The 12,178-nt window shown below is 43.1% G+C and overlaps 1 protein-coding gene across 2 annotated transcripts in view; it reads left to right on the top strand.

Annotated features, from left to right (window-relative positions):
• The window catches only part of LOC147430579 (uncharacterized), a 44,962-nt gene extending 34,936 nt beyond the window's left edge, over positions 1-10,026 (top strand). The window contains exons 4-14 of one of the 2 annotated variants that reach the window (XM_086493172.1): positions 786-1,251; positions 1,328-1,488; positions 1,556-5,032; positions 5,160-5,387; positions 5,483-5,686; positions 6,488-6,691; positions 6,780-6,941; positions 7,897-8,241; positions 8,419-8,827; positions 8,913-9,000; positions 9,275-10,026. In XM_086493172.1, coding sequence (XP_086349298.1) covers positions 786-1,251; positions 1,328-1,488; positions 1,556-5,032; positions 5,160-5,387; positions 5,483-5,686; positions 6,488-6,691; positions 6,780-6,941; positions 7,897-8,241; positions 8,419-8,827; positions 8,913-9,000; positions 9,275-9,560 — 6,030 coding nt within the window. In that variant the 3' untranslated portion in view covers positions 9,561-10,026. Of the gene's footprint in view, positions 1-785; positions 1,252-1,327; positions 1,489-1,555; positions 5,033-5,159; positions 5,388-5,482; positions 5,687-6,487; positions 6,692-6,779; positions 6,942-7,896; positions 8,242-8,418; positions 8,828-8,912; positions 9,001-9,274 lie in introns of those variants that run through there. The other variant, XM_086493173.1, reaches the window with a different exon arrangement.
• Positions 10,027-12,178: the final 2,152 nt, after the last annotated feature.

Genomic DNA, 12,178 nt, shown 5'->3' with positions numbered 1-12,178 from the left:
CTCAACCTGTAGCCTTGAGAGAGGACCGGTGCGAGGCATCTCTCTACAGAGACCGGTCCCACCTTCTACACGCCCCTCCTCCTAAGCTGAAAATGCTAGTAGAAGATTTTACAAATAGTTCATTGCTACAGCTTGACATGCTTACTGCTATTTGTCGGAGCAACATGCACTTAAGTTAGTAATCATTGTTGATGTCTTGCAAATTACTAAGGGGTCGAGAGCTCTCAAAACTACTTTATTGGTCTATTATTGAGGACCAACTGGAGGCTTTTGTGTTTTGGGTAAGAATTACATCTTTTAACCTCCAAATTACACTGACCTTGGCTCAGATAATACACATAAGGGGGTGATCATTAGGGATGAGATCGTGTTCGACAGTCTCAGAATAGTGCTCAGATTAACTTAGGACAGAATGCAATTAACTACAGGGCCATTTGATGACTTTTAGAAAACTTTTGCAACAGACTGGCAGAGTTCATCTGTTCAAGCTACTTACGGTAATGAATGACACCCCACCCGAAGGATTGATCACGTGCACAAACGTTTTTGGAAGCTTGAAATGTGATGATCTAATTGGGCTCTCATTGTTGATGTACCTTTGCCATCAAGAGAAGGCTGTTGAGTGTAAGGGGTTGTTATTGTGCACCATTGGGTTTGTCCATCACCTTACTCCTTTAAAGGGCCATAAAGATTCATTTTTTAAGGTTTGGCAGACTAAGCGTCGTGCACTTTGTTAATTGATGCTTTGTAGTAGGAACTAATCCTATGAAATTTCGCTGATGCAGGGGATTATGCCAATGGCAATAGTGGACAGTTCTTTTGATGTATTCAAACTCATGCCAGACGATCCAGATTGTTTGACCTTGTCTCAGCAAAAAGCCTTATTGAAGCTGCTCTTAGCAGCATCAGGCAATCCCTGCAGGCGAGGTGCAGGCTTTAGGCCTCGAGTGGGCTTTGAAAATCTGCATTCAAGGCATTTATACCGATATCTAAAGCCAATATTGAAGTTTACACTTGGGTCAAGGATAAAATGGATCAAGCAACAGTGGCAGCTTCTAGCGTACAGAGCCATGATTTGCTGCGGAGCTTTTGAAAATAATAGCTCTGAAATAGGTGTATGGCTTCAGTTTCTTCCTTTTTGTGATAATGTGGTGTTGTCCTTCTTATGCGATGCTGTGGAGACTGTTGGAAGGAATGTGGATAAGTATGTGGATACATTAGTTTCAATTATACATTCAAATTCAAAACAGGGTATGTGATCATAGCTCTCTTATGTTTCTCTATGACACTTTGGTTATGGGCTGATGCTGTTTGGTTCTATTTTCAGAAAATCAATTTGCAGTTCTGCAATTCGGTCCACTCGTGGTCTGTATTCTTGATAAGTGTCTTCGTGTCTTAGCATCAGCTTCGAAAAATTTGAAGATTTTCCAAAGAACTAGTGTTTGTATTTATGTTGCCAATGCCTTGAGCCTACTATTACAGTCACAGGTATAATCTTAGTTGAGATGGTTATTTCCACTTTTGCAAGCTGTATATCATGTTAGCTTTCTTTCAGGTACACCCGCAAATCTTAAGTCTTGTTCTAGACGCCTTGTTATCTAGTAGACTAGAGGGATCCTCAGCAGATACTACCGGTTTCAGGTCTGAATGGACTCCATTACAGAATTTGTTGCTTTATGCTCGGTGGCATCAAAAAAGGGATGAAATCTCATTCATGAATGCTGATTTTTTTCAACTCCAAAGTGGGTCTTTAGCAAAGGCTCTGAAAGTTTGCACTGGTGATACAACTAGTTCTCCGGAGGCAAAGGCTCTTGCGCTCAGCTCATGCCTCCAGTGTGTTCCTCCACAAGAGTTAGCTGATAATTTCCCGCTATTGATGGAGATATTTTTTAGTGTGTTTAAAGGAAGACTTCCAGTTTTGGTGGGTTTGTGTGGGGCTTACCGGTCTCTACTTTCGGCTATTTCAAAGCTATGGCCTGAGTTTTTGAAAGAAGCTTTATTATCAGCTTCTGGTTTGGCACATTCTATGCACGGAACAGAAAGCATGAACGCCTTGCCTGAAAGGGCGAGACTACCACTCTCATCACATGGAAGACCAGAAAATGATGATACTTTGTCTGCAGGCGTTTCTAATATACCCTCTTTTGCTTTTTCAGTTTTTTTATTGGGTTTACCATTTGCAGTCATCTTCCCTGCTCTTGCAAGTTCTCATGAAGTAGAACTCTGGGGATCACCCCACTTGCAAAGCATTCTTCAAGTGGCATTGTCTGAAGTTTCGCCCCGACTTTGGCTTTGCACAGCTAATCTAATTCTTTACTGGGTGGAAAACTTTTGGGAACTTCAGTGCAAGAAATTTCTGACCACAAAATGCCAGCTTGAAGTCTGTTTTTCTCTTCTAAAATTGATGATATTACCTGCTGAAAAGCACGGCTGGCTTGCTTTGTTACAAGCTGATGTAGATACAAGTACAGAGCTGGATGTAATTGTAGAATTTCTTCAGGGAGTTTTGACACACCCCGTCATGAATGCTCAGTTTGAAGCAGCCAAGTATCCTTCACCCACAGCACCATCAGATTGCGATGAGGGAAAGACTATGATTGATGAGCTTTTAGTCCCTCAAGTCGTTGAACAATGGTTTCAGAAAGGTGCATGTGGGCTTTCCTTGCACCTTACTCACACAGTTGCCATCTTTAAGGAGCTCTTGCAATGGGCAGCTGAGCCACCTAGCAGGGATTATCCTGGAGCATTTCAGAAAGATTGTCAATCGCTACAGCGGGTTGTCTTGTCATCCTGTAAACCTTTTCTTAGTGAAGTATTTCTCGCTGCAAAGACAGCTGTTGCTAAAACAGAACAGGCAGGCAGATTTTTTCCAAATGTACCAGTTTACCTAGCTTTTACCTTCTCATCTTATATTGACATCAATTTATTGGCGGAACTTTCATGTACCTTACTTTCCGAAGAGCTTACTGAAAAGGTTATTAATTTGGGCACCTCATCCGTCAGCATGCCATGTCACACTGTAGGTCTTTACTTTACCACTTTAACCTTTAAAAGAGTTGCTAGCTTGCTTCAAAGGGGGAACTTGCAACAGATTGCCATGCCTCAGCAAATTCTGCTTCAGAATCTGTATCAGAAGGTGTTGCACATTGTGCTGAAAACACCCTTTGATATGGCGTTTTCTTGCCTTTACTCAGGTTTAGAAGCACACGGCAGTTATGGTTACCTCTCTTCTGATGAATGGGCAGAAACTTCCTCTGCTGCTGTACCTCTTGGTTATATCTATAAAACTCCATTAGAGCTTCTTGCTCATCTCATGACAGGCATCAATAAGACAAAAGCAAAAATCATCTTACATCTAATTCAGTCTAGCCAGTGCTATCTTGCTGTATTTGCTGAGGCATTACTCTGCAACTTGGGAGTAACAAATCTACCTTTGTTGAGGCTAGCCCCTCTGGTGTCAGGCCCACTACTTCCCCAGCCTCTTCGTGCCAATGCAGAGTATACATTTCAAGATAAGATACTTCTCTTGCCTTCTGTGAACTGGCTTGTCAATGTAATAATGGGTCAAGGACAGATGACCAGTTTCAAGGCGGTGCAACAGATATTATCTTTCTATTCTATGATAGTTGTGGAAATACTTAAGGATTGGAATATTTTTGGGACAGGTTTGGATATGGCAGAACTCAGTCCCTTCTTAGAATCCAAGGAGCATTATGATAACTTCATTCGACTCTTCGGCTCTACAACCCCTGGCCAAGTAGTCCTGATCTTCAAACATTGTCTGGCATCCCATCTTTTTTCAGCTGCTGAAAAGGAGAATTTCTTCTCAGTGATGGTAGAGAAAAGCTATCCTCTTTTGGACTTATCTGTTGGGCATATTGATGGATTATCCGTGGAGGCCACATTGAAGCTTATTAGTGTAATCACTGCAAAATCTATGCTGGCAAAATTTTTGTTGCTATCTGACATCCATGAAGCGAATACTGGGAGTATACAGAGTGTTGCTGACAGATCTAAGACATCTGAGGTTATTATGGTCTTTATAAGCACACTTTGTGCACTTTTTGACCAGAAGTTTTCTGAGAGCTCACAGGATAAGGATGGTGTTTTGGAGGTTACTGGTGTTCAAATCAGTTTATCCAAACACAAGCTCTTGCAAGTTCTTGAGAGAAACTTGCTGGAGAATTTGAGAAGTATATTGAACGCAACAGTAAGTGTTCAGCTTGAAGCTCAGCATATGTCTGCATTGAAAAAATTCACCAAGTTTGTGCTTAGATATAGATATGGACAGAGCTTGCCAATGCAGGTGTTGCGTCTCTATGCCTTTAGAATGGTTCATGTCCCTGATTTTTGTAGGCGGTATGCCGCATATGGATTTAACTTATTAGTTGGGCATTCTCAGTTTGCGTCAACTCTTCTTTCACCTGGAGTCAATGTGGGTATTGGTTCGTACAGTGGGAATGACTTTAATTCGAAATCATTGTCGTCCATCTTATCTGTGTTGAAGACTCCAACCACCCAATCTGTAATGAGTAAGTCCATGTCAGGGGCAGATTCTAAAAAAACAGGTGACCCAAAGCTGGAGCTGCTCAAATTTTTAAGGCTTCTTTACTACTTAAAACAACAGTCTGCCACGTTTGACACCTCAATGGAGCAGACTGTGGACTCCATCGAGCTCTTATCTTTGTTGTTGGCAGCCTATGGTGCTTCCCTAAGCAAAACTGACAAAGAAAATCTGCTGTTAATGCAAGATATGGAGTCTGTTGAAGGGGCAAGCTTTTGTGGTCTTGTGGGGATGGACTATTTGTGGGGTGGGGCTGCCTTGAAATGGCGACAAATAAATAAGAAGGTCGAACATGGTGCTGATGCGACTAGATTTTCAGACAAAGATACCAGCAGGGAAGCCCGCAAAAGATGTTTTAAAGAGGGAGTGCCACTAGATCCGACAAAATGTGCTCTTAGTATATTATTCTTTCCTCTGCAAAGAAGTGTGTCAAGAACTATGATGCTTGATGGATCTGAAAAAGAGGAGGTTTTTTTTTGTCCCTAATCTCTAATCTTTAAAGTTTGTTGTCATTTTCTACACAAATTTGCCAACGTGTCAAGTTTGAAATTAGTGCACTCTCAGAAGGTTTCTTGAAGTATATTTGACTTTGCAGAAGCAGTCCGATCCAGAGTCAGCTGAAAGATTGTTGCACGATGCAGGATATGACCCTTGTTTTATATTGCCTTTTGCTTTGCACAGCCTTTCTTCTGGATGGATAGATGCAAATGAATTTGTACAGAAAGGGTTACTAGCTATAGCGTTGATGAGCACTGCATCTGCTGAAGAGGACATGCGCAAGCTTGGCTATGAAATTCTTGCAAAATTTCTTACAGTCCTTGAGGTACTTCCATAGTGTCGTGATACATTTTTCCCTTTTATGGCTCTTTATACTTTCAAGGGTATTCACCAGTTTGATGCTGTGTGTTGGTTGTATAGGAGTGTCCGAGTTTCAAAGGAAAGCCCCAAATAAAGCTGTTGCTGGTTTTTGTGAAGAACAGTGTTTTAGAGCCATGGCAGCGAATGCCATCTGTGGCAGCTCTGTTTGCTGCTGAGGCCTCTTGTATACTAATGACTCCATCAGATGTTCACTACCCGATTATCAATAAAATTTTGTTTCGCACAACTTGCTTAGACCTTGAGGTGCGTTTATTTCGGCCATTATGTTTGCAGGCGGATTAGAGAATGAAGTCACTTGTATAACAGATCATGTATTTCTGAGGATGCATCATTCAAGTATTTGGTATTGGCTCTTTCACTTTTGAGTATGTTTTAGCTCAGCAGTGGCTAGGTTGTGTAGGGGTAGAAATAGAGGACGGAATGAACCTTTGCTTGCAAGTAAATGAGATTTTTATGAGTACATTGGACTGATGAAACAAATTGGTGTGAAGCCTCTGAAATCATATTGGTTGTTCCGATGCCTTCCTCTCAGTGCTTGCCAGAAGTAGAAAAGCTAGCCTGAGGGAGAAGCCAACTTACAGCTACGACACATATGAGTTTTGGTATTTCCTAGCATAGAAGACATAAATTATTTGCAGAGTGAGTCCCTACTTATGTGCGAGCAAAGTGGCTGCAGTGCTGCAGTGATGAAAGTTAAGAGTCCATGTGGGTGCTGTAATGGTGAATGAAATCACTCCTTTAAGTCAAAAATAGTTTTAAAATTTCATCAAATTCTCATCTAGTCCATGTATGTCAGTTTTCTGCTGAACTGAATCAATCACCCACCAGGTGCTTCCACGTTTCACCTGCACCCGGATCTCTTTTAAGGGAATTTTAAGTACAAGGACCCTCAATTGGATAATACTATCATTTGCAGAGTCTCTTGAGATCATTGAAATAAAAGGATTGCAGTAACCATTAAAATTCTCCTCATTTTTTTCTGAGGTATTGTAAGGCATTTAAGGAATTTGGATGTCTTATGGGTATGGATGGATCTTTTTGCAGACTATTCCTCTTTTCAAACCCATGTTTGGAAGTGGAACAGTGTACTTTCGGGCAGATCGTTCTTGGATTCTGCGACTACTAGCTTTCGGCTTAAGAACCTCATTTGATACACATGTTTATCGGCGTCGCTTTATATTAGAAATTTTGATGAGTTTCTACGGCTCTCCCTTGGGTGACAGATACACTCGAGAGTGGATTTTGCAGGTATTTTTAAGGCTCTTTGTACACATTCTCTTCTTTTGTTCAGATAGGAGGCTTGAGCCTAACATGGCTGGCATTATTTTTTTGCCAGATTTTATATCGGGCTTCAAAGTTACGAAGCTTTGCACAGTACCTAGTAGAGCATTGTGGTCTATTGTCTTGGCTAACAACCATTTTTTGTAGCAATGGTACAGCAAAATCTGGTGAATACGCGGGTGGAATATCCACCGAGATAGCTTTTCAGGCCTTACAGGTGATACAACAGTCTTTTAGCTTTCTGGATCCTGACTTGTTTAAGGGGTTACCATGAACCTAAAGTGCTTGTCAGTGGCCACACTCAAGTTGCATGCTTTCTTGAAATCCTTACTCGTGTTTTTTATTGTCCAAAGGATAGATTTTAGGGTTCTGGAAATTAGCCGTCTGTACACGCCAATGACATAGCATAAAGCATGAATTATAGGGCAAGGAACAGGAATTTTCTTGACTTTGTTAGGATTCCAAAAAAGTTTCAAGATTCTTTTTGGACTTTCTGTTCACTTCATTCTTATCTGGACAACAAAGCTGATAGTGCTTTCAACAAGAATTTCCAACAATTTCTTTGACGACTATCTTGACCATTTTACTATTGTCTTGAATTTATTTATTTGGTTGAAAGCTCACTGTTGGTCCCACTTTAAGAGGAGCTTGTTAAAGTTTATAGGCCTTGTCTGAGGTCAACCAATGAGACATATAGTGAGTAGTAAGATGGACTCTGGAGCATGCTGTAGGCTGGGAAATTTTCAAGTGTTTAGTGGCTGTAAAGTTCTGGCTAGGTCTACATGTTTATATCTAGATGAATTGTTGGAATTTTCTTTTTGGCATGTGGGAAAATATATGAATTGTTGAATATTTAAAATTTAGCACTCTCTCTTTTGCCAAGGACAATTGCTGTGCCAGATTAAAAAAGGGCTCACATTTTCACATTATCTGTCTGAGAACCCGGACTCGAGCCTCACATCTGAAGTTCACTTTGCTAAATTTTTTAAGGCTTGTTAAAATTTATTGAATTTCACCAAGAGCATTGCAATTGGCTGTGGGCAATTGAGTGCTTTAAGGAGAAATCTTGTGTGTGAATTTGTGTTTGATAGAAATTACACAGCATTTTAACATCGCATAGTTTTCTTTCCTCTTGGAATAGAACATTTTCAGATTTTGTTTTCTGTCTTCAGATTTTTGAAAACACTCTCCAATGGAGGAGCATAAAACGGTGGCTAATCTCTGAGGGTTTTGAGGAGCTTTCAAAGATGGTTATGTTGCTGCATTATGCTTTGGTAGAAACCTCAAGCTTTGGTGAGCCAGCAATGGTCATTAAACCTTACCTGAGAATTATAGGAACTGCTTTCCAGCTATCACAAGTGAGAAGGAAGTTTCAAAGTCATTGTAATTTCTCATTAGCAGAGATTCTTGCGTTAGTTCACTTTGCTGAGACGGAAAAGGCTTGTACACATGAAACACGAATACTAGCTTTGAGAACCATCCTTGAGTGCCAACCGCCAGCATGCCATTCGATCCAGGTGAGGACAGACACGGTCTTCTCTGCATATTCGCTTTTTAAAAAAGTTTTTCTGCCTTGAGGCTCAAAATGTATAGAAAGCCTTTAAAATTCAAGGATTTTGAACAATGAATCTCCCCTTTGTCTACTGGTGCTTTACTTAGTATGTTTTTTTCATTCCCTAATCGTACTACTACAGGATAGATTCTTATTGTGGAAAATGGGGATGTGGTCGCTTTCTTTAGCCCTGAGAGATTTTTATAATTTACCTTATGCCCTGGACAACAATGGCAATGCAAATGTTGAGGAGAGCTCCACCATAATGGGCAACTCAAAGGACCTTATTACTATGGTCTTGCAATGGGTAACGGCATCCCTGATTCTAGGTGAATCAGACAAGGCTATCTTGCAAGGACCACCAACTGCTTGGACGTTTTTCTGTGGAACAACAAGGACAGAGGATTGTGGGTCTGCTTCTGAGAGTGATATAAACAAAAGCCTTCTCAAACTGCTCATTCATCAGCAATCTATGTTAGGAACAGCTGGAACAAATGCATCGGCAGTGTGTGCTGCTTTACTGCTGTTGCCATCAATTGAAGGATCTTGTGGTATTCACCGTGCGTTCTTGTTTTCTGTTTATGCATCTTCTTCTAGATTTTTTTCTCATTATAACTATTTTTTCCATTGGAGTAGGTACATTTATGAAAGACTTTCAGGATTTTATAGAGTGGCCTCTCCGACAACTTTCGCCTCCTTGCGAATTAGAAGCATCATGGCGATGGTAAGGGATTGTTCTTTTCAAGAGCGAGCTATTTAAGTAGCAACCCTAATTAAATTCTAGAGTATGCACAAATCAGCCTTGTTGCGCAAAGAGATGCTCAAGAAAGCAAACCCCAAACACCATACAACAACCCCCCCCCCCCCCCCCCCCCCCCCCCCCCCCCCCCCCCAACAAAAAAAAACGTGCCCAGGAGAGAGCTGGGAGCAGGATATACTACTTCCTAGAGAGACATTTTTCCTGTAGTTGCTAAGAATTAACCGCATTGTTTCTGCAGGCGGCCTTCCCAAACGATGCCGAGACAGTCGTCATTTGAATATGAAACATGCCAATTGCTGTTTGCGTTGTTTCAACGGATGTTGTTTATCAAGGAGAGTTCTGAGCTTCATAATATGGTTGAGCAACTACAACTGGGTCTACTAAGTCTTGTAAAGAGACAAGACACCTGCCATTCAGCTCACGTTGTACCGACCAGTGTAGAGCTGTGGAAGCATTTGAAGAAGCTCTTTCAGCTTGCAGATAACAATGGACAGAGGACTGGTGAATGTGGAATAAAAACATGACTGGCCACCTAGCTTTTCAAAAGTCTCTGGAGATATGATTGGGCATTTTAGTCATCTTGTGCAAGATAGCTCCCTTGGTTGGGTTTGATATGTAAAGGTAGCATGTAAAATAGGAGGTTCAGCTTGGCGAAAAGGAATTGTTATACGTATACAGAAGACTACCCATGCTTTGTCGGGCGTGAGAGCCCTTCCTCTGGTCATTTGTATGGTGATGTAAAAGCTTTAGTCTCTTTTGCCCTGCCAGCAACAGCAATGCTAATGTGTCATAATCCAATGCATGTAGATTAGATCGTTGATAGCATTAGGGCTTTGCCAAGGCAGTTTAGGCATATGGAATTCAGGGTATCACCACCATTGTCTCAAGATTGTGGATAAATACTTCAAGTCGGTTCTGTTGAGCTATTAAACACTCTTAATCGTATTCAAATGTTCTTGCTTAGCTAGACAATATCTTGTGCTTTGGGCATTGTAACGTGGCTTAAAATGTCATCCAAAGCTCTAGAAAGTGATGCAAAGAGTTTCAAAGTTTTGTAATCTCAAGTGAACTGCCTAATGTGATCCCATTATTTAGTCTTGCTTTTAGGTATTTATTTTACTTATTTGTCAAAGTCTTGGGTAGGGCAATTTACTAGGATTGCTATATAAGCAACCCTTTGTCTCCATTGTACACATTCAGTTATTCATTACCAAGGTTGATTGGTTCAGGAGACTCTCTCTCTCTCTCTCTCTCTCTCTCCCTCCCTCCTGTGTTGCTGTTGCCCCTGCCCCTGTCCCCTCTCGCGTTGCTGTTGTCCCTGCCCCTCGTGCCCCCTGCTCACCATAAGCAGGACACAAAAGGTTAGCACCCTCTCTCTCTCTCTCTCTCTCTCTCTCTCTCTCTCTCTCTCCCCCCCCCCCCCCCCCCCCCCCCCCCCCCGCGCTGCTGCTGCCCCTGTCCCCTCTCGCGCTACTGTTGCCCTTGTCCCTTGTGCTTCCTGCTCGCCAATGCCCCGCCCTCGCGCTTCTCCCGCTGCTGCTCTCGAACCCTCTCTTGCGCTCTCTCCCCCGTACCCCCCGCTGTTGCTCTCCCCCCCCCCCCCCCCCTCTCTCTCTCTCGCGTTGCCCGCCCCGCTCCCTCTCTCTATCGCGTTGAGCCCCCTCCCCCCCCGCGTCTATCATACGCGTCCCCCTCCCCCCCCCCCCCCCCCAGTCTATCGCGCGCGTCCCCCCTTTAATTTAACTTAATTTTAACTTACTCCCCCTCAGTCTATCGCCCCTCCCCCCCCTTTTTTAACTTGAACTATTAAACTTTTAAAGTTCTTTCAGCTAGCCCCTCTCCCCCCCCCTTGTCTATCGCACCCTCTCCTCTGTCTATCGCCCCCCTTCCCCGCCCCCCCCCACCCCACCCCTCTCCTCAGCCCAACTATCGCTCCTCTCTCTCTCTCTCTCTCTCTCTCTCTCTCCCCTCTTTTTCCCCCCTCCTCTGTCTATCGCGGAAAAACACTCCCTCCCCCCCCCCCCCCCCCCCCCCCCCCCCCCCCCCTCTCTCTCTCTCTCTCTCTCTCTCTCTCTCTCTCTCTCTGTGATTCTTTGGGCCTCATCAGAATGGGTCCACTTGAAGATCCTGCACAGGACACAGAAGCCGCCAATGTCTCACCTATTTGCAAGCCGCGAGCAAAGGCAACCTTCATGCTCATGAATAAGCGGATGGCGCAGATGGAGAGAGAAATGAAGGAATGGAAAACAAAGATGGAAGGATGGTGGAAGGAGAAGGCCAACCTCCTTCAGATGGTCTTCAATGAAGGCGCACAATGGAAGAAGGAGAAAGAGAGCCTTAACGCAAAAATACTAACACTCAAAGAAGTAGTATCAGCCCTTAAACAGGAGAACCCAAACGCCGAGATACAGTTACTCAAAAAAGAAGTCTCAGCCCTTAAACAGGAGCTTGCTGATAGAGTAAGCAATGGACTAGAGGAAGGTGGATTTCAACCCTCGGTAATTGATGAAATCAAGGAAATTAAGGAACAGGCAAGGTTGATCTCAAAGGAAGAGAAGTTGAGTGTGGCAAAGACATCTTCATGGGCGGAGATGATAACAAGGACATAGAAAAAGGCGGACGAGGCTGAAAAATGGATCGAGGTCGCCAAGAAAGGGAAAGGTCAAGAAACTCCTTTGTACACCGACGCTAATTAACATGACTCTCGAAGAGGAACAAAGAAGGCGGATGCGAGCACTGCATGTGAGAGTGATCAGTCTCAAGGACATAAACAACGTGGAGAAAGGTCACAAGCCTTACATCCATGATAGGGATGGAAAAGCCTTTGCACACAAAGGCATGGAGGGTAAGTAAGAAAAGTGATGGCCCGGGAGAGTCTTCAAAGGGGAGAGCTCTCATACTACGCTTCCCCTTGTCGGAAGAGAAGAAGGAATTCTTGAGGAAGAGGCCTACTCTCAAAAAGACAGGTATTTTCCTCGGTGATGACCTGACCCTCTCACAACTCGCACATATGAGAGAGGTAATGCCAGAGATTACAACGGCAAGGGAGAAGGGAAAGAAAGCCTTCTACAGAGATGGACGGGTGGTGATTTTAGAGCGGCGTACTGCATGACGGTGCGAGACCTATGGGACCACACTGAAG

Source organism: Adiantum capillus-veneris, chromosome 21 (genome assembly GCF_014529385.1).
Source record: "Adiantum capillus-veneris isolate H3 chromosome 21, ASM1452938v2, whole genome shotgun sequence".
Lineage (NCBI taxonomy): Eukaryota > Viridiplantae > Streptophyta > Polypodiopsida > Polypodiales > Pteridaceae > Adiantum > Adiantum capillus-veneris.
Note: the sequence above shows the minus strand (reverse complement) of the source record. Positions and strands in the feature narration are given on the sequence as shown.